Raw genomic sequence first — 22,347 nt, forward strand, 5'->3', positions numbered from 1 at the left:
TGTAAAACTGCCATGTCTATTAATGATCAAGCTAGTAAACGTGAATGTTCAATTAACATATGTGATGTGGACCGCCAGGTTTCGAAACCTTTGAGACCCACCAACACGTACACACTTCTCTTCTCTTATGCTTTGGTGTTAGACTGATGTTGAATCACAGGCAGATTGCTGTCAGACCCCGGGTCACTTGACCACCGTGTTGGGCAGTACGGTACTAAAAGGTCTTCCCTGACGACTATCAGTCTAGCTCATTTCAGTGTCGCGCATGGCCTTCTGCTTCATATCACTATTCTTGTGCCTTGTTTAACTACTGTAATTGATGAATGTTGTAAAGTACAGATGGGGCTGGAAAAAAAAGAAGAGAAACAAACAAAATCATACAAACATGCATTAAAAAAGTATTAGTTCAAGAAATATTTAAGATTATAATACTGAATAGGCTGCAGAGCTTTTCTAGTGCTAAACATATGTTTGGTAATGCAAGGGCAGCTTTGTGGTATATTGTATCTATAATTATGGACATTTTGGATGTTTTCTGTACAGTAGAATTTGCAAAATGTATATGCAGCCTTTTGGAAATAAATGTACAGTTAAAACATGGCCCAGTTTGAGTATGAGTGCTTTAAGTATCTTGTTCTGCCTCATCAAATGTGTTTACAAATGTAGATCTTCTTAAACTGTACTCACCCATGTCATTTTGTTATCATGGATCATATAATAGGTTCTTACCATCTAACTTATATAAAGGCAGCAGTGCGGTGTCCTCCAACTTAAAACTCTTATCTTGAACTGACCTGTGTGTGGCTCTCGGCCACTCCTTACAGTTCAACTCCTTATCAAGTGACTCACAAGTTCCCTTCTGGCCTTTTACCATACAGGCAGCTAAAACAGACATGCTACAAGGATAGGCAGTTGTCTGCCTTGTGGTCTGAAGTCCAGATAGAAATTAAAGTATTTTATGTAAAGGGTAAAGAATGTGTTTAGTTTCCTGCCTGATTCATTTCGACGGTGAATATAGGACTGTGTTCACTAAAAATTGTTACAAGGTCAAACTCCTGTAAAGCAAAATTCATATTGGACTCTAGAATTGTTCCATGTCATATTCTATTGGCAGATGAGTCTAGCCCTCCCTTCCTGTTTGTGACAGTCTCAATATGAGTGACTTGATATCTCAGTCCCACAGACAACCGGTCCAAAGATAATGTTGAAACTGGCACACACACTCTTCTACAGTCAAAAGTATATGAAGTGGAAGTGTTGAGTTGTTTATGATACCCAATGACCTTTCGTGTGTCTAGTGCAAATTTAAAACCATATATTTTTCAGTAAGGGCAAAACATTTTGCATATCTGGAGAGTAACTGTGGAATCTTTGAAAACATTTCTTGTGAGGTAAGCTTAATTTATTGAATTTGTGTAAATGATAATCCAATTAAATCAAATACCTATTTGCATAGATATATTTGTCTTTGGGATATTTTTGCATTGACTTCGGTCCACCTTTAGACAATCAGTCTTGCTTCCACGTTTTCTGCTTTGCACCTTGAAGGGGCGTGTCACCGAGGTTTCACGTCCCGGCTAGTCTGAGACAGTCTTTGAATGAACTGGTCGTTCGACGGAGTTCTTTGCGTGTAACCTGCGTGTTTGAACTTCATATATTGTCAATAGAAGACAAATGGAATAATGTAATATTTTTCTTATGTTTACACATTCTAGGAAAGTATGTGCAACAAACATTTGATGGTAAGTTGTTTTCCTTTCATATTCTCGTAAACTTTGGCAAATGTTAAAGTCTTTAATATCGGGGAAGTGTTTTGTCAACTTTGACGCACACGTTTTCTTAATGATCTTCTTTAATTCAGGCCTCATTTACCATTGTGGACTGATGTAACAACAGTAGACTAGGCGACATGTTTGCGAATTCAGAATGTAGCACAGATATGTGAATACACAAAGCTCTTTCTCTTGACGTTTCTTGTGGAAGTGCGAAATTCTTTATGGTTTCTGGTGGTTCAGTAAAAGCGAAACCTAACGAGTCCCTAGGTATTTCCTAGATCAGGAGAAATTAGTGTGTGACTTTATAGCAGGCCTACTTCTGTCTACAAGTGTCTTTCGATCTATTTAAAAGTATAGTAGGTACAATTTTTTTCAGTACAAAAATAAACGTTTTTGTTCCTCATCATCATGTCGTTTAAGCTTATCAGGTCCTCTGGGAGTTGTTTTGCAATACAGACAGATCAGTTCCAGTGGAATGTGAGGTTCCAGCAGCCCACCACTTTCAGCGAAAGCTCAGTGAATTTATAATGTTTTCAATTGCTGCTTTATATTAAGCCAGGTAACAAACCAACTTTGGATCAAACTGTTGGGTCTATGTTTAGAGACAACTGTCAATGAATATGAAAGCTCTATGTTAACGACAATAAATACCCAAACTGTATCTCAATGCTATTTTTTGTTGTTGTAAATAAGCGCGTTGATTCATAATATTTTAAGTTCTAATTCATTAAAGACATTTAGATAGTTATACATATAAACTGAGGTGTAATAATACATCTATGTTTAACGATTTTCAGTTAAACAAAATAAACTTGCCCCATGAATTGGCAGGTTACCGGCCTATAGGTGGCCTTCTGTAGATTTTCTGCAGACAAATCTAGGCCACATCAAATTTGGGGTAATATATACAAGGACATGACTACATTAGTTGGAGCTACATTAGTCTTAATATATTTTAAACGTGATTTGAATCCAGCCGGTTGTTTCTGTGGTGTGAAATAATTTACTGACGATCACAGTAATCGTATATTGTGACGGCAAATATTGGCCAATAGATGGAAATTCCCTCAGCAGTTCCTTATGGCTTTGGTTTTCACATGTTAGTGACGGTGTGTTGAAATGTATGACAAAGTGCTAACAGTATAGCCCAAAAACAACAACAAAAATCAATACGTTGGGTCTTGTCAAGTAATTAGAGATTTAGAGATACAGTTTCCTTGTTAAACATGGCGGTGATTGAGTATTCCGTTGATTCTCTGTAAAAAACAAAAACACTTTTGATGTCTCACTGTACTTGCGTGCATGCTGACATTTCAAAATGAAAGAGCTGAATAAAAAGACCAACACGCCTTTGTGACGAACTTCATTTCCTACATGACCTCAGGTCGTCCTCATAATCCTGGCTTTCAACCTTGCTGTGGCAGCTGACTTTGGCCTGGAGACGACGCAAGGAGGAGGTGGGCTCGGGGACAGGCCACAGCGGGATGTCTCCTGCAGAGATCACCAAGAGTACCCCCATGACAACATCTGCTGCCTGAACTGCCCAGCTGGTGAGAGCCTCATGGACCTTTTACATTCAGCCTACAGAGACCAGAGTTTGCCGCGGGCCAAACATGTTGTCCCTTTGCTGATGGTGAAGCTTTGATTTACATTTACGCATTTAGCTTTTATCCAAAGCGACTTCCAAGAGAGAGTTTTACAAAGTTTTCCCCCCTAAGGGCAAATCAGTCATTTTATAAAAACCAACGAGTGTTTTGTTTGTTTCAAGTGAACCAATGTTGGATATTTCCGGCAGGTTCCCATGTCAAATCTGCCTGTACAAGCGCCCATGAGAGAGGCACGTGTGAGAACTGTGACTTTGACACTTACACCGAACACGACAATGGACTGCCACAGTGTTTGAAGTGCACCAAGTGCCGCCCAGGTAATTCTGCTCAGGTTGAGTAACCCAATCCATGGGTTTTGAGTCCTGAAAGCTTTGAACCTATTTGATCTGGACTCTTTTGTCTGTGCTGCTGTTTCAGACCAGCAGACTGTAGCGAGATGCACCCACATACAGAACACAGAGTGCCAGTGTAAAGCGGGGCGCTTCTGTGCCCCTGACCAGGCTTGTGAAATTTGCAAAAAGTGCACAATGTAAGTGCCTTACACACTTCCTCACAACTAAAAGTCATTTGATTCATGGGATTGTTTGAATTGTAACGGAAAAGTGTTCACCCATGATGCCTTACGTTTACATGATGACCTTTTTCCGTATAAATCGTTATGATACTCACACTGTAATAAAATCCTTTTTTTTTTTTTTTTTTTTTTTTTTTTACCAAGATGTAAGGATGGTGAGATGAAGGTGAGAAACTGCACCACCACATCCAATACAGAGTGCAAGAGACGAGGGTCCACTTCCAGCAACAAATCGGGTACAATCACAGGTAAAACAGACTTCATCTGCCTTCATAGCATTCTAGAACACACTATAGACTTGAACATTGGAAACTGGGGTTGGTAACTCTTGTTACCTTCTTCTCGTGTCGGCAGTTGCAGTGGTAGCTGCGCTCACGTTGATACCTGCTCTCGTGGTCATAGTTGCTGTTCTCAGGAGGAAAAAGAAGTTCATTGGAGAGCAAGGTAAGTCGAGTGATACAGAAATGATTGAAGACTTTGTGTGCTCATGTCCTTTGGTTGACCGGCCTGTTCTTCTATTTTAGACTCTCAGAATCCCAGTGAGATGGATAAGGTTGTGGTGGTAAGACGATCCCTTTTATGCCGATACTTTTATGCAGTGGCTCAAGCGCAATAGGACAGTACAAATCATGCGAACCCTAACCCAGACAAATCATATCAACTGTGAAATAGTTTCCCGTTAAGGACAGTTAAACAACTAACATCATCATAACTTGCCGTTATTTGGGGTAAAGCTGACCCGTTGTCTCCACCTCATCTTCCAGGATAGCGTGTCTAGTTTGTCAGATGAAGAGATGCAGAATAAGCTGAACGACAGGCTTTATGACTCTCCCCATCAGCCCCTCCTGATGCCAGCCCAGGCGGTGGGTCCACAGGCCTTAGCCAATAAGGAGAAGGATAACAAACAGGGCAACAGCTTTACCAGCACCGCGCCTTCCTCCCCGGCCAGCCTGCCTACCTTGCCCTCAGCTCCCCTCCCTGCAGCGTACCCCCACCCCTGTCCTGTGTCCCCGAGTCATTCCAACACAAGGGTGAGAGCAGCTTCACTGGGCTTGCTTGCCACAGCCTAACCTTCCTTTAATAACCTGTCCTTTCCTGCCTCATCCCCCTTTCACGTCTTTCCTCCTCGTCATCGACTATTTCCTCATGGACCTGTCGGGTCCTTCCTTCATTGTCTCATAAGGCAGCCTGATATGGAACTGGAATCATTTAGAACCCAGCTAAAATATGCTTCATAGTCAGGGCAAGTCAGGGAATAATACACTACAGAGTGTTACTTACAGAAGTCATTGTTTTTTGTTTTCCTGCAGGATGATGACTTGCTGCGTATGAAACTTGTCCCCTTGAATGGTAAGTGTGTTTCAATCTCCCATGGTTGTATAAAGCCTGACATCTGGTATTAGCCCGGTTAGCGTTGTATTTTCAGTATCCAAAGCAATTCGATTCTCTATTTGGTTTTAGGTGACAAGTCCCTGACGGATTGCTTTAGCTACTTTGAAGAACTGGACGTCCACTTTCACAACAGGTTCTTCAGGCATATTGGACTCAATGAGAATGCCATTAAGAACAGAGAGAACCTTCAGCCTGAAGACAGAGTGCATCACCTACTGAATGTGTGGAGAGAGAAGGTGGGCATGAAGGCCAGTATCAATGACCTCATCGCTGCGTTACTGCTTCTGAACCAGAGGTTATCGGCGGAGAACATTATTGCCAAAGCTATTTCCGAGGGCCATTTTAAATATGAAGAAAATCCACCGCGGGATGAGTCACACTTCTAGGTTAATGGGCACAGCTACAACAGGCAGCGATTAATGAACAACCGTGAGTCAAGACTGAGCCCATGGGTGGGGTAATCTTAGGTCGGGAATGTCTGTCAATGCCAAAAAAAAAACTCTTATCTTCACCTCAGGGAATTCTTAGCACTTTATCTGGGACTGAGGATAACCGGCAACATGACATCTCCTATCAGACGTTGGATGTATACTGTTGTGTTACATGCGGCACTGCTGCAGTTGTGAAGAACCAAGTACACTAACATGTTCTAGAAGGTTGTGTACATTGCAGGCTTGCACTGCAGATCAAATTTGCTGTTGTCCATACAGACAATAATTGATTGACACCTTTTTTCCGTTCGAGTCTCTTGTGTATTTCTTGGTTTCATGAATAGATTTGTGTCATATCATATTCTGTGTTGTTTGCTTTAAAATTGAGCACTTTGTAAAAAGGCACAAAGTTGTTCGTTTAGCAGTGGTGTCCTCATAGATTCAATGCCATGTATGTGTTGGTCTCTGTACACTGATCTCTGTGACACACTGACAACCATGCCAGTTTTACTGTTCCAGCAATGATGTTGAATTCACAATGAGTAGGCACTTCTATACCGTGTATGATAGGTGTTTGGGTCATAAAAAGTTCTAACATTCTTGCAGCACTGAGAATTGTACCGCCAAAGCAAGGGATTGAGCCTTATCTTGTGTAATGAGGTCATTGAGGAATTTTTGTGAGACTGTAAAAGACAAATGGATTGTAAAAGACATACCACCACCTAGTGGATGGAAATGGTAATTTATTGTGTTACGAGTTCAATGTTATTTTATTTACAGTATTTATTTGGTAAATCATGGTCATTATTTCTAGTGCCATCACGATTTGACTGTAGATGTATTATGACTTTGTTGCCAATTGTTCTTTTTGATAAAGCCCATTTTATAAGCCCCAGCATTTAGGCTGAGTTAATGATTTAGTTTGGTCCACATGCCACAGTCTACATTGACCCTCATTTATTTCCATATTTCCTCTTTTCAACCATTTTCTTTTTGGCTTCATTATTCCTGAATATTGTGACTTTGAATAGAGGCCCATACATTGCATTAGTGTTATAATATTTATTGAATTTTTTTGTTTCTTTTTTTTCTAAATTGTTTATTATTTGTATGATGTATACATGTGTTAAAAATATCAATTTGGATAAATAAAAGAGGCAATAAACCAAACTGGATATGTCCATTTTACCCATCACATTCAAGCAATTGTTTAAACTTTAAGTGAATCAGAGGTGCTGCTGGAAGTCATGGCCGATGTAAGATGTCATGGGAAAGGTCAAATAGGCTATATGCACAGTGGGGTGCAGACGTACTACCGGTAAAATCTCAGCCACTGTGTTACTGTAATGGACAGACTCCCAAGACAACAGGTACTGGATCCAAGTGCAGGTTTATTGAGGCCTGGTCGGACAAGCAGGGGTCAAACAGTTATCAGAGCCAGAAAAGAAATCCAAAAGGGTAGTCAGGTCACAGGCGTAGGTCGAACAGGGGCGGACTGGGCAATGAAGGCCAGGCTTGGTCAGGTTCCACAGGACAGGCAAGGGTCTGGATCACAGAGTCTAGGAATAGTTCAGGTGGAGCAGATACAAGGTCAGGGGCAAGAACGAGGTCAGTATATCACAGGGTCTATCCGTATAGTGCATAGAAATGTCACTATAACGTTAACAAGACTCAGCACAGAGTGAAGGGAGTGACTGGCTTAAATACAGAGCAGAAGGGAGTGGACTGATTGGGTTAATTGTTTGCAGGTGTGAAGAGGGAGTGCCCTCTTAGTACTCTGGTGACGCTGATCTGAGACAGGGGGATCTTAATGTCACAGTTGCTTCCACTGTCACTGTTTTGTATACACTTTCTATGGTTTTTATTTAATGGTGTTGCGAATATGTCACCCTTTTTTTTTTATACATCTCAACAAACTGATTGAAACATTGCTGTGTTCCAATGTGTGATGCGTCTAGTAAGTATAACAACATACTTAATTTTCATGCGTTTCCATCCGCTTTGGAAACTGGAAAGTAATGAATCATCGCTATGCGGAGGGTGCATTTCACTGCAAGTCCCCATACGTATGGGTAAGAAATGCCATGCCAAATCTGTTACCAGGTAACAGGCACCTGAAGTTAACAACTGTCTGAGTCGACATGCAGAAGTGGGAATGCGTATAGCCTATTGGGCGTGTCTTGGGTTTATGAGGTTGTCATGGTTTTAGGTTAGGTTTAGTCTATCAGGACTTGTAAACTGGAGGCGGGACATTTAAACGTGGGATGGATCACTGCTACAAAGCACATACATATAAATTGGGCATGCAGCCATAAAGATATTAAGTTCCCTGCCATTAACTTTGTCTTTGACAAGATATTGTTTTGTGATGTCATAATGGTTTGTTACAGTCAGGGAATCTGGGTATTAAATTAGCCAGTCGTGTCTGGATCGTGTTGAGGATGGTCAAGACTACTAGGGCATTTGATCTCAATCACTGCACAGTCAGGCAGCTCATTGTGCTGGCTGGGATCTCTTTGGACAATGCTAGGAGGCTCGTACGCTTCCGAAACCAACAAAGAAGACGGGCCTGCCGGACGAGGAAGGCTTTGCCCAGAAAGCCAAGAAAAGGACTTCCTACGGAAAAATGTGGACAGGTAGTTGAACAACAATTCCGGCCTCAGACCTCAGAGCGCTGGACAGTTCATGAATCCAACATGGACGCCGCATCTGGGAGTGAAAGTGTCATTCTGGTAAACGTCCGAACCGCCAGCGGGCAGCTGCTGGAGGGCCAGGGCTCGGGCCGTGGCGTGAGGACGAGGCGGGGCCGTGGCGTGAGGACGAGGGGGGGCCTTCGCCGTGGCGTGAGGACGAGGGGGGGCCGTCGCCGTGGCCCTCGGCGTAGTCTGAGGCTGAGGAAAGTCACCCATGGAAAGCCAGAAGGAACGTCCGAGCTTAAAAAAAGAACAGCGGAGAATTCACGCAGAAGGACGCTGAGGAGAAGGAGAGCACGTCGACACCTGAAAGATGAACCAGTGACCAGAAAGTTGTCTGATGAAATGTGTGTCATTCTATGATATTGAAAATGGAATGGACATGAGCGCAAAACGAATACAATGAATGATTATTGCAGCAAGAAACACAGAATAGTTAAACCAGTTTTGAACTACTTAGTATAACCTTGGCTACAATTTACAATATGCTTATAGTAAAAGGTAATTTTCTACGTTACACAGACTGACTGAGTAGTAAGAGGATCTGACAGCGCTTCTGTGGAACACTTGGGTGTAATATCAAAACACAACCCTAGAGGGCATACATTGCATTGCGGATTGTATTGTCTTACATAGACAATACAATCCGGTTGTAATGAATTACGAATAAAAGAATCCATATGTTGTTGAACAGGTATTAAAAAAGACTTACCAGCAACAACATATGGATTCATTTATTCATTGGATTCTTTGGATTGTTGGAATTACCAACACTCACCCAATGGCTCCTTAATAATAAACCATTTCTAAATGCCATCTGGAGAGTTAGTATCCAATTAGACAGCTCTAGTCCACTGATTGCATAATGTACGGCATTATTCGCCTGTAGAGGTCAACATTCTAATGACTTTTGTTGTTTAAAACCCAGGTGCACTTGGGGGGTGGGGGTGGTGGGTGCGGGTTGCAGTGCCCCAGTGGCAGTGCCCCTGTGACAGCCAGCAAGGACCCCCTTGTGACCCCCCCAAATGTAGAGTCTGAATAATTGTAAACATGGTATTTTGCCTGTTAATGCCTGCAATGCAGTGAAGAAAACTATATGATAAACATAGTTACATTAAACAAATAATGTCACTGTCCCCTCAAGAGCCCCCCCCCCCCCCCTCCCAGTTGAAATGGTCTCGATTAGAACCTCCCCTGTTAGAACCGACTGCTGCTGTTTAATATATCCATGTCGCTTGACAAACAACATTGGTAGCTAAGCATTCGATACAAAAATATGTGTCTTTAAATAGTCTGCTAACAGTGTAAATGGACTCTCCCAACGCACGGCGACGTGTTCTCTTGACAACAGCACGATTGCTTACGTCAGTTATTGGACCTAAAAAGGCCACGTAGGTACACCCACCATGGGTTCACACCTCGGTAATGGCTAGCTGCTTGGCCTTTCATGTCAGCCTATCCAGCTATCGGCTCCGCAGTTGATCAAGCAGCTGTTTCCCAGATGATGCGTGGTGGTCCTGAATAATTTAAAGGTTCTGACAGCCACACAGGGCTGCGTTTCCATAGCAGCCCCTCGCCCCGTTGACAAGCCGCACTGTGGGGGCAATGTAAATCTCCACCTTGCTTAATGTCAGGGACGCACCGAACGTGAGTTCCTTCCTTCATCCGTTGCACGAAACCACAAAAAGCACCCCGATACACACACGCCACTTGGGTGTTTTGAACCGCTATCCAGCCACCTAGACAACTAGATAAGATTGAAGTTCAGCACCCCACTTGTGGGCTCAGTGACACAGGACTCAGGAATACAGCTCCCAAGTCCCTCATAAAAAAGGTGACAGCGATTTCTTTCAAATGATATTTGGGCCACATCAAAGGCCCAAAGAAACCGTTTTTTTTTTCCTTTTTAGTTTTTCGAAATCAATTCTGGGCTAGAGACAGGAAAGAGAGAGAGAGAGAGAGTTGGGCAGCCAGTCAATTACCCTTTAACATCAAATGCCTCATCCGATTCCCACTGCCATTAGCCAGTGTGTTAACCTTATCTACCTGCTGATGAAGAGGTATGCAAGCTGCTTATAGCTCAGCCAGTGGTGCTGCTCGGGTCACCCTGTGACTATTTAATATACTCTGTCGTTTACGCACAGCAAGACACCAGTTTATCAAGCTCAGGGAATCGCAATAAAAATGGAATTATGTGTTGCAGGACTTTGTGAACAATGGCTGGAGCCTTTCATTGCCAGCCCTGCTGTACAATATGTGCCGTTGCGGTGGTCAATGTTTAATGGATATTGAAGGATGTTGATTTACATGTTTTAATACTGTTTTGAATGTGAAAAACAGCCCTTTCGGGTTTACACAAACGTGCAGTAGGAATACATCAGCGAGGGTGACCCCGTGGGCAAAACAATATTAGCCTGGGCAAGAGGTGTGCATTTGAGACACATTCATCTAAATGTATCAAAAAGATAACAAAAAAGACTATGTCATTGTGATGGCAACCTTCCTGAATGTCTTGCAGGGCTGTGCAATTGAATGACTCGCTAGGCGGTTACCGTGGTAACCCTGCAGCGACACAGTGCATTTTGGGCTTTGCAGGCACACTGGCCAGCAGGTGCCTTGTGCATTTGGCCAGATTTGTCATCAAACCCTCTGTGATTAGATATAGATTTCTTTTTCGTGTGTCATCAGAAGGAATGACAAGATAGTGACAGGAACACCTGCACAAAGAGGCTGATTTGGTTTTAGCACACATTCGATCAATCCCAAACTAATCGGGCTGAAAATCGGAGAATATTGCACGTGTAATGAGTGTAAGTTAGATGGATGAAAACCACAAGCAGACATCTCCTATGTGATATCCAGTGTTCAAACTGTATCAAAATCTGCACAGTCCATTAGTGTCTGTGTGCAGAACGGTGGTTGATGGAAGCCAATTATGGTCAGCAATTAACATTGTAGCAGCCTTCTTTGACCAAACTCGTGTCTGACCACTCTCTCTCACAGAAACCTTGTAACAAGACAACACAGGGTTGGACCCAGCGACACAGAGCCAGCAGTATGGCAGGATCGGCATATGGAAACTTGTGGAACTCCCTATGACCTCCATACCACCATGATCATCATCATCTGCGACTTCATCCACATCATTTCATCGTCTTCTTCATCATCTGCACCTTCCTCATTGTTGTCATCATCTTCATCAGGCTTGGTGACACCCAGGTAAACCGCCACCAATCACAAAGACTGTCGACAGATTCTACCTTTGTCCTCCCTTCTCAGCTCAACGTGACTAAAGTATGTGACAGGAAAGAAGACTTCCTTGAGAAAGCGGTGATAGTGACGTATAGTGGCTGTTGATTAAGGGAGATAGTGGTTGTTGATTAAGGGAGATAGTGGCTGTTGATTAAGGGAGATAGTGGCTGTTGATTAAGAGAGGTAGTGGCTGTTGATTAAGGGAGATACTGGTTGTTGATTAAGGGAGATAGTGGCTGTTGATTAAGGGAGATCGTGGCTGTTGATTTAAGGGAGATAGTGGTTGTTGATTAAGGGAGATAGTGGTTGTTGATTAAGGGAGATAGTGGCTGTTGATTAAGGGAGGTAATGGCTGTTGATTAAGGGAGATAGTGGTTGTTGATTAAGGGAGATAGTGGTTGTTGATTAAGGGAGATAGTGGCTGTTGATTAAGGGAGATAGTGGCTGTTGATTCAAGGGAGATAGTGGTTGTTGATTAAGGGAGATAGTGGCTGTTGATTAAGGGAGATAGTGGCTGTTGATTCAAGGGAGATAGTGGTTGTTGATTAAGGGAGATAGTGGTTGTTGATTAAGGGAGATAGTGGCTGTTGATTAAGGGAGATAGTGGTTGTTGATTAAGGGAGCTAGTGGTTGTTGACAGTGAGAAACGGTGGCTGTTGATTGTGAAAGGCTGGTGGCGGGTGGCTTTTGAAAATTGTACATACTTGTTTTCCTATCTCTAAAACATACTGTGTGGGCATGCGGATGCTGACATGTGGGTACCGTAGCATGTACTCCACATGTTCCATATGATTAACGTGTGTGGGGCGCTGTGAAGCTAGGAATATGTAACCTTCACCAGGAATATTTAACCCCTTCACACGCCCACTCCACCTCTGCTCAGCACGCCAGCAGCAATCAGCAGCCTTGTAACCACAAGCAAGATGACGACGTCGTCATCGTCGACACCTGCCTCCGGCAAAACGCCCCCTCGCCGTCAACATATGGGGATAATTGAATTGGATTCGTTGCTGGGTTCGGTACGTCGGAGGCGCTCTCGCTTTCCTGGCGTCTGTGGCGCTGCTGGGCTGGATGATGAAGCTCATCAGTGTGTTCACATCTTAATTAAACAGACACAGTATTCGCATAGCGTGTCTTCCGCCTCAACTTCATAGCGCTCACGCAGACACTCCCCCAACCCCCACGCGCGACGCAGACAATACGCCTCCACGTGCACGCAGAGGCACCGTGTAGCACACTGATTGATGTCATCGAGATGGAGGTTTCCTTTGAGGTTGAGGAACATTCCGGTTCGTTTGGTTGTTGCTGCGGTGGGCATGTGACCGAGTAGCGTGGAGCTGCGCGTGGGCCTCACGCTTCCGGACTGTCCCAGAAGTGACAGCTCGCCGGCGAGCCAAATCAGAGCGCCGTGGCTCTGTGACTGAAAGGACAGCCCGTGACGGAGGAAGGGACAAACGGCAGGAAGAGAGAAAATCAGAGAGGGTGAGGGAGAGGGAGAGGGGGACCGAAAATCGCTGCTAGGAATTGGGGCAACCAGAAACAAAACGCAAAGGTGGTCATGTGGAGGGGAGAAGATGGAGGGATGTTAGCCGGACGGGGGAGGGGGGGGGGGGGAGTGGGTGGGTGGTCTCATACCACTGTAGCCAAACGACAGGGCTCTACTGCTTAACCCAGAGAGATCACTTGAGAGCCCTCAGTATCTCACCACAGCAGCAACCCCCCACACCACCCCCCCCCCCCCCCCCGACGTTGCCGTGGTGGCGGGCTCTCGTCATTAATTCATAACGGAACGCAGGCCTAAATTAGCCCTCGTTAGCCTCCCGCTGTTGACTTTAGTTTATTTGCCGTCATAACCTCCCCACCCCCCCCCCCCCCCCCCCCGCACTCAAATCAGGGGGGAAGCTTTACGACTCCCTCACCTAGCAACCTGCACCGGGGAGATGCTCAAAAGATCTGGGGCCTTCTGGCCCTCCACAATACCCCCCCCCCCCCCCCCCCCGTTTAGATGGCCCCCTGTCACTGCTTTCCAAGCTCCCCACCTGCGTTCACCCCCCACCCCCCCAGAAGCGTTGGTGACTGGTTCCTCCCCCCTGATGACGTTTGTCGTGTGCCAGCTAGCCTGGTGCAACGGACAGACAGACGAGAGTCGGTCACGAAAGGTGCTCTCTCTCTCTCTCTCTCTCTCTCTCTCTCTCTCTCTCTCTCTCTCTTCTTCTGGCTTTTCTCTCCATCTCTATCCATCTCTCTCAATCGCTCTCTCTCTCTCTGCCTTTCTCTCTATTGAGGCCCGGATTTCTTCCTCTCCAGGAAGCAGGGTACTGATTAGCCAATGAGGGGGGAGGAGAGGAGGTTCATTGCGTTACCTGGGGAAGACATGGTGCTCATCTTCATGTCAGACAGCCATCGTCTATCGTCCATCGTCCATGCTCTTCTCACATCCAGGGTTCCCCATGGTGAGGTGAACTAAGAGCTCCGTCTTGTACTGGATAGCAAGAGCAACACGGTTGATGAAGTTTGAGTTCTAGTGGCATGCTAGAACCGTGGAGGTGGGCTCAAATCGAGGAAGACAGTCCCATTATTGAATGCATGCACTCACACACACACAAACACACACACAAAATCCGACACGTGTGATTCCCTGTGCTTTGGCTGCCTCCTGTAGTGGAGAAGAAATCGAGGGAGCCTCACCCACTTGTGGAGCTATCTTCTGTCACGACCTCCACCTCTGAATTCACGCTCTTCACCACCTCTGGAAAGTGGATCGTGGCAGTGGCTCAGATCCTTTTTCCTTCAGGACAAAAAAGTACCTTTTTTACATGAATAAGTGAAGAATAGAAGACAAACATCGGAAAGTCACTCCAAGAAGACCTTCCAAACGGTAAGAGATCCACCATTTTGAGTCGTGTGTCAAGCTGAATGCAAAATTGTTGATGCAACATGCTTTTATTATGTTTCGACTGTATTAACACCACTGATAACCCAGTACCTAACATGAATTACATTTTGATACAGAAAAGTTGCTTTTCTCTGGAAGAAGACTCTACTACTTGACTTTCAAAATGGCCATCTATGAAATGATACGGTGTGAACCCATTACAATTGTAGGCCTTAAGTGGGATTCACATGTTTTCTTAGCAATTCTCCATGAAAATTCTAGGTATTTGATCCCATTTGTGGAAAGTGAAGGATTGTGAATGTTGCAGGGTTAGCGTAAGGAGGTGTGGAACCAATGCACTCCAAAGGAGATAGGTGACTTGGTTAAGTCCCTCGATTGTCGTCCCTCCAGCTGGCTGGCTGACAACCACATGCACCTGTGGGATGTTTGGTGAGGTGAAAACAAAAAGGCTGACAGACTTGTGAGGTTGATTGGCAGTACTGCTTAGCTATTATTTTCCTGTCATCACCATATACTGTGAAGGACTAGTCAGAAAAACAATTCTGCAGTGTTGAACAACTACAGTAGGGTAACACGGTTTGCCGACCACATGGTGTTATGGCAATGATAGCTGTACCAATAGAACCATGGTTGGACCACATTTTCTGGTGAATAAATGATAGCCGCATCTCTCGTTCTCTCCCTCCATCTGTTGTCTGTTGGACAGGGACGCCACCAACGCCATATGCTCCAGCGGTATTAATCATTCACACTGTTCACTTTTCACCCCGCTACTTGACACATATTTTTCGACACTCAGGCTTTTTCAATGTCGCGTTTCATCGTCGAAAACAGTTGAATCTTTTGTTGTTTCTCCTCGGCGGTGACTTCAGTCAGAAGCGTCGACTCTGCCGCGGCTTCGTCTCAGCTTGTGTTCATCGCTGATGAGAAGCGGCCTTCAAGGTCACCCCACCTCTCCGCCTGGCTGTCACATCCTCACCGTTCATCGCTGGGTTCTGCCGCAGCCTCAGAGCTCTCCAGCTTGTCGGAAGCTTCCCGACCAACCCTGATCGGTTACATCATTATGTGTCAGATAAGGCTTATTCGAACAGTGGATGGTAGTAATACTTGGATAATATCGATGTTAGTTTGGCTTCTCAGTCTTTTTTATGACTCACTGATCAGTGGCCCAGTCTACGACTGCCTCGTTTAGACACACAAGCCATCAGCCCTAACTGACTCTCCTGCATGGCGGAGTTCCAGCATCAGTGAGTCATGTACACAAGCACACACAAACACCACACACACACGCACACACACAAAGATCTCAGGGCATATTTACTGAGCCATCAGTTTGCTGCAATTTGGGATCCCTTCAACAGCTTCAACAGTGTCTCTCGCGTGGTAAGGCGAATGAGAAGTGGGAGTGGATGCTGTGTCATTTGTTGGATGCGAAAACTCGGGCGACGGCGACACCTCACGACAAGGACCCGCGCTCGCAGATCAAGCAGTGACAGTTAGTCACTCATCCGCTCGCCACTACCTTGGGGTGGAAAGAGGATGAGACAGGGGAATTAGGGTTCCAGTTGGAGATGAAGCCTACCTCGTCATCCCCCCCGCTAGCCACACACACACAGACACACACAGACACACACAGACACACACACACACACACTGCCTGTTAATGCTCTGAGTGAATTATTGATGGTTGCAGCCTGCTTAAAAATGCATCGACAACCTTTTTGTCATGCAGGGAGAGGAAGTGCCAATTAGCGACTATATGAAGGTAGACAGAGGGCAATTATCCTCAAATAAATACTGCTATTAAATTCATACATGCATCTCAGACTCTTTTTCTTCGTTTATTTTGTTCTGCCTCTATAGCTTATCTTATTTTTCTTGCTTTCTCTCTTCTCTCTGTTCCCTACACAAATACAGTGCCAAAAGCAATGATACACCATCCCTTATCCTTCTTGTCTTCTATTTTCTCTGACCGAAAACGATTGAGAGTATCACAATACAGACCATCGGGATTCTCTCTTATCATGTGTGGCAGGATGGAGGGATGAGAGAGAGGAAGAATAGAGAGGGAACAAGGAGGTCAATGGAGGCGAAAGGGGCCGGGAAAAGGCGTGCGGAAGATGACTGCAGAGGATAGGGACTGGGGACAGAGTGAGAGCAGGGGGCACTAGCAGATGGGCAATCTAATAAAATGGGAGAAGCCAAGTCTTAGTGTCTGGGATTATCTCCTCACAATGAGCATGACTCTAAATGCATTGAATAGAATGTGTAATTCTGTCTTCAACTGACATCTAACTGCAGAAAAGGTTCTCGTGTTATTTTCCAGAGTTTTGGAAACACTTGAACAGCATCTGAAAGAAACCTTGGGTGAAGTACATTTCTCCACTAATTGGTGTTGCTTAGCTGCGATTTGCATTGGCCCCTTATGCTTGGCTCGGTTTTGAAATTTCCCTAACGCACAAGCTTCAGCGTTCAGTCAGGTGAAAACGCTACTTGTTTCTCCACCTCCCCAACACTGCACGGTTTTCGCTCCCTCGTCTTGTTCCCCTGCCTTTTCTCTCCTTCCACCTCGCAGCGTGAACACGTGTGTGAGTGGGCGTTGGAAGGGAGGACGTCGGTCAAAGGATCAGAGGGCTACGGAGCCAACTTTGTGGGCGGTGGTCGTGTCATAGCCTGTCTGTTCCAAGGACCCCACTCCAGAGAATCCTCCCTCACTTGAGAATCCTGAAAATTTCAGATTCCTCCTGCTCCACTAGCTGTTGTGCATGCTCTTTGCGCATCAAAACATATTGGTCGATTCATTCAAATTGCTACGTCCTCATGTAGAATCACTTGTATGAGAAGAAATCTTGTTGAGGTGAGAATTAACCGGCATTAATTGAAACAACACCTTACAGGGCCAAGCATTATCAACACCATTGGGATTCCACATTTATAGAAACGTGATCTACTTTTATACAATGTAGCACCTTTTATGATTGTTCACAACTTAGTGCAATTTTGAAGTAGCTCACAGGTTTAAGCTTTACATGATAGGAATTCCATCTTATCCTCAGTTCCACCTACCCAGGTCTTATCACGGATGTCAAGGGATTATAGCAGTGTGGTACTGGCTTGCCAAATGTGTAAAATTCCACAGCGATTTAATTGTGTTTTCTTTCACATGGGTTAGGGGTCATATAACACTAAGCAGAGGTGGAAGTAACACATTACAACTACTCACGTTCCTGAAATTAAGTTGTTTTTTGGGGCATTTGTACTTTTATTAGTATATTTTTAAGTCTGTAATTATATTTGAACATAAATGCAAATCAAGCTAAGTCATCTACTTTGCTCCTTTTCAAGTCACAATTTGTTACTGAGTAGCCTACAATTTGAATTAATATTCAAACGTTTCACCAGTATTTCAGTAGCCTTTAAAGATATCCGGTCGTAAATAAACCAACATAAACCCTGATATTTGGACAGAAAAAAGTCCCTGCTACAGCCGGTTTCAGACAGTTTATCGTAAAAGTTAATTTGTGGACAGAGCTGAAGGTTTGGAGAAGCCAACCAACCACATGATAGATTAATGACAGCCACCATGAACTCATTGTAAAAGACAAAGAAATACCTGCTAACGAGTGCCTTTGGCCGCATCTGAGCAATGTAACAGTCGGCCACTTGTACTTAAGTAACGATTTTCAGTAATCTTCCCACCAGTGCCGGTAAGGTCACATACCGGTAATTACGAATACTTGAAGTAACTTAACTTGAAGAATGTTTTTTTTGGTGCAAGGTACAGAATCTTTGAAAAGTCTTCTTCTATATCCTGATGCTTTCCTTTAGGGCTCAGATCATCTTGCTTGAAAATGTTTTCTTGGAAATGTTCATGTCTGTGTACTCTATTACTGTAATTGGGGTCAACTTGATTTATCTGTGAATGAAATGAGTCTGCTATGCATCAGACTGATTTTTCCCTCTCTCTCTCTCTCTCTCTCTCTCTCTCTCTCTCTCTCTCTCTCTCTCTCTCTCTCTCTCTCTCTCTCTCAGAAGACCATGACGAGAAAAGGCCATGCCAGAAGAGCTCTGACTCCACTGTGTGCAGAGTTGAAGGTAGGAAGACACGCTGTGCTTCTCACAATCTACTTCCTGTCACCTGTGCTACCGTGCACCTCGATCCCAAATGACAACATTGCTAGCGACATTTGCGAGGCAGGTTCCTATTGGAGGAGGGTCAAGTATCCACTGGCCCGTACTGGTTCATAGCTGACTCCAGGGGGAGAGGATGCTTTGAACATTTGAATTATACTTAGATATTGTTTGAACGTGTGTCGAATGCAGTTGTGGTTTATTTTAGAGTCGGGCTATTCAACAAAGAGATAATCAACAGTTTCATTACACAATCACAGTATTGTAATTTGTTTTTAATGAAATCTGAATCTCATTCAGTGCGAGTCTCAAAAGCACGTAGTAGGTGTTAGAATTAAAAGATGATGTTGTAATGATTTATGCAGTAGTTATGTTCTTTGTTAGAAGTATTATTTAGGCTTATGAATGCACGGTTCTCAGTTTGCAAAAAGTGAAAGCAAATTCAGTTTGGGTTTATTTATTTATTTGATTTATTTATCACAGAGCATAAAAGCAATTTTCTGAAGGGTTTTGTTATCAACCCAGCAATTGGCTCTCTCACTAATAGATGGAACCCTCATTAGAATTTCTGGAAACCTATCATGGGCTTGGAGAGAAAATAGATCTGAGAGCCAATTAAAAACTCTGATAGAAAGTGTGCTAGTTAATGGAACGACGAGTGGTATCTATGAATTGTAACATGATTTGATTGTTTGTGAGTGTCTTTCTGTAGTGTAGGCAACACACTGTGTGATAATGCATCGCAGGATTTCTAACAAAGCATTACTGATGCAAGATCAACGTTTTCTTGGCAGGAACCATGGCAACTGCTTGGCCCTCAGTGGGTGGTTTTCACGGGAGGTCGGGCGGGGGCGGGGGTGTGTGTGTGGGGGGTTGTTGTGTACTGGGATGGGGTAGGGAGGGGGGTCATCTACAAGGTACAGAAGGGGGCCTTGCAGTCAGAGGGCAGAGGCCAGAGAGGCGAGGAGAAAGGGAGCTGGAGGACAACCTCAGAGTCATAAAATGTACCTGAGTACTTTCACACCATTTACCCTCACATTCTGAGAGAGAAAAACGTGGCATTTTGCCCTCTGATTTCTCTCTCTCTCTCTCTCTCTCTCTCTCTCTCTCTCTCTCTCTCTCTCTCTCTCTCTCTGTCTCTGTCTCTGTCTCTGTCTCTCTCTCTCTCTCTCTCTCTCTCTCTCTCTCTCTCTCTCTCTGGTGATTGGATGTTGTCCCAGGTACAGGTGTGGTTAGCGGTTGTCATTAGCGACGTGTGCCCCCGGCTCTCCCTGTGCGCGCTGGGAAGACCTGTTGCTGTGCACTGGGGGCTGACAGACAGGCCCGGAGGAGGACAGACAACTGTTATTCACCCCCCCCCCCCCCCCCTCAGTATCTCATTTATTGAGACTGTTTAGTCAATTATGTTGTTTAGCATGCAATGACAGGACACAAAGGACATTCACAGTTCTCGGTAAGTTGCACATGAAAGGAGATTTACCATGGTTTTGACTCGGTTCTACCTGCCTATGTGGATGTAGACCGCTTAGCCGCTACAGGGAACAGAGTTCCACTTCTTCCCTTTTGATAATGCTTTGATAAACGGAGAGGGGAGAGGGGAGAACAAGGAAGAAAAGAATGCCACAAAGCGGCCGGCTTTGTTTTGTTTTTCGATCCCACTTTAATCTTCTCGAGCGAGCACAGGAAAGAGAGAGCGCGCCAGTCACTGCGAAAACACGACCTGTGAAGCAAAGCAATGAGGAGAGGGAGAGAGAGCACGGAGCGTGCGGGGGGAGGGATGCAGGGAAGACGGGGAGTGTGTGAATGAGAGAACAGGGAGAGAAGGGGGAGGGAGGGATGGAGGGAGGGGGGGGGGCTGCGAGCGTGTTCGGAGCGAGAGAGTGACTTACTGAACGTGGCGTGACTCTCTGCCACAAGTGGCCAGAGCGGAGCTGCATTCAACAGGAGCAGCCTCGTACTCACTGACGGGAGCTTCAGTTACAAGCTACTCTCTCTCTCTCTCTCTCTCTCTCTCTCTCTCTCTCTCTCTCTCTCTCTCTCTCTCTCTCTCTCTGTGTCTCTGTCTCTCTCTCTCCTCCTCCCTCCGTCTCTGTCTGGGGTGCATACCTCCCTCGGCGGAGTGACAGAAATAACAACATCAGAGAGAGAAGCACATGCAACAGGGTGCCGACCGCGAACCCTTCGCCTTTCCCTCTCCTTCTCATCCTCCTGTTCCTGAGGCGAAAAGACTGGAAAAAGGGGACGGGAAGAAAGGAGAAGAAGAACTGAAGACTTTCATGGGCTTCTTCTTCTTCAACAATTGAAAGAGAGAGAGAGAGAATTACTTCCCTCTGCAGTCCGAAAGAGAGGGAGAAAAAGAAGAGGTCGAAAAAGCGTCAGGAAGAAGAGCGGACGAGACGGTGGGAGGAAATGACCTGACTGAAAAACACCTGTGGCAGGTTTGAACCAAGCACCTGCGCTGAGTGACCGTCCCAGTCCGGGCTTGTCTCCCAGCGTCTCCCCAGACCCCACCCCAACCGCCGGATCCCTTTTTCCCGGGAGGGAAATGTCTTCCAAGAAGAAGTGGGGTGACCGGAGAGAGGGCCGCAGGGAGAGGTCCTGCTCGGGCCGGGAGGAGGGCTCGACGTCGGCCGGCCCGGGACGTCCCACCACGAGGGGGCGCTTCTCGGAGTCGTGGAAGAGGATCAGCTCCCGGGGGGGTTCCACCAAGAGGGGGGCCCTCAACTCCCAGCAGCCACCGGTAAGACCTCCAGGAGACACACTGAGCCTCTCCCCTTCCCTGGCCCAATCAATGGCAGTGCTGCTGGAAGGGGTGGGCAGGGAGGCAGAGGAGGAGATTTGGAGGTTGTGACATTAGGAAAAATACTGGTGGTCATTGGTTTGATTTGGTTGGTTGATTGTTTGATTGGTTGGTGCTGAAGGTGAGTTTGGAGGTTGTGAAGTTGCTAACATCCATTGATTAAAACCCTGGTGACTGATTTTGGAAAGTGTTGCCCAATTCATTTGGTCGTTGCAAAATTAAGACTTTGTGAAGCAAAATTGGATTTGGTTGGTGTCCAACATGTAACATAAGGAACCAAAAATATTTGGATGAAACCATAGCTTGAAGTACAGGCAAAGTGCTACTGAAGAGGGTTAGTTGGTTGGAGAACGGTGGTCTGAGTGGACAGTTCTCAGGAACACATTTGTGTGTTCCGCTGCGGTATCTGCTCCGAGGCGATGCTAAAAGTCGTATCCGTGTTTGGACGGGTGCCCATCGCTAGGGGGGATGTTCTCCACAGTTGGTCTTGAAGAAGCTAGGCTCCTCTCTAGACACCGTGGAATGTCCGCCTATTTTTGAAATGTGGAACTTCATTGAGGTTTTGGATTGAGGTCACGCTTCCGAAGCAGACTGCTGGATGCTGTACACACACATCTGTCAGGCCCAGAAACATGACCAGAGTCAGAGCGGAGGGGAAACTGGAGGACTCAGAGTTGAGACAAGGTTCTTTGAACAGGACTCCGGGAAAGTTTGGGGTATGGGTCTTGTATGTGGGGTCAGGTGGCTGAGCGGTTAGGGAATTGGGCTACCAATCAGAAGGTTGCCGGTTCCATTC

General features: G+C 45.3%; 2 protein-coding genes and 1 long non-coding RNA gene across 6 annotated transcripts in view; all 3 read left to right on the forward strand.

Annotated features, from left to right (window-relative positions):
- Nucleotides 1–1,224: 1,224 nt before the first annotated feature.
- On the forward strand, nucleotides 1,225–6,949 carry hdr (hematopoietic death receptor). 4 transcript variants are annotated; one of them, XM_084690840.1, is made up of 11 exons: nucleotides 1,225–1,391; nucleotides 1,716–1,742; nucleotides 3,160–3,325; nucleotides 3,571–3,699; nucleotides 3,800–3,911; nucleotides 4,101–4,204; nucleotides 4,311–4,400; nucleotides 4,481–4,518; nucleotides 4,721–4,987; nucleotides 5,267–5,306; nucleotides 5,418–6,949. In XM_084690840.1, the coding sequence occupies exons 2-11, from the start codon at nucleotides 1,722–1,724 to the stop codon at nucleotides 5,732–5,734; spliced, it is 1,284 nt and encodes a 427-aa protein (XP_084546966.1). In that variant the 5' UTR covers nucleotides 1,225–1,391; nucleotides 1,716–1,721; the 3' UTR covers nucleotides 5,735–6,949. The 4 variants fall into 4 exon arrangements, with proteins under 4 accessions (XP_084546966.1, XP_084546965.1, XP_084546967.1 ...); XM_084690839.1 differs by lacking the exon at nucleotides 1,225–1,391 and having other exon boundaries at nucleotides 1,582–1,742; XM_084690841.1 differs by lacking the exon at nucleotides 1,225–1,391 and having other exon boundaries at nucleotides 1,599–1,742; nucleotides 4,721–4,819.
- Nucleotides 6,950–14,492: 7,543 nt separating this feature from the next.
- On the forward strand, nucleotides 14,493–15,192 carry LOC146232747 (uncharacterized). The gene is made up of 3 exons (XR_014742198.1): nucleotides 14,493–14,602; nucleotides 14,737–14,806; nucleotides 14,928–15,192. It is a non-coding gene; the product is annotated as an uncharacterized LOC146232747 (long non-coding RNA).
- A 6,104-nt stretch (nucleotides 15,193–21,296) lies between these two features.
- Nucleotides 21,297–22,347, forward strand: part of LOC146232748 (transient receptor potential cation channel subfamily M member 3-like) — a 95,756-nt gene continuing 94,705 nt past the window's right edge. Inside the window, 1 exon segment of the mRNA XM_084690011.1 lies at nucleotides 21,297–21,491. Coding sequence (XP_084546137.1) covers nucleotides 21,297–21,491 — 195 coding nt within the window.

This window comes from Hypomesus nipponensis, chromosome 24 (genome assembly GCF_054491055.1).
Source record: "Hypomesus nipponensis isolate SF chromosome 24, ASM5449105v1, whole genome shotgun sequence".
Taxonomy (NCBI): domain Eukaryota; kingdom Metazoa; phylum Chordata; class Actinopteri; order Osmeriformes; family Osmeridae; genus Hypomesus; species Hypomesus nipponensis.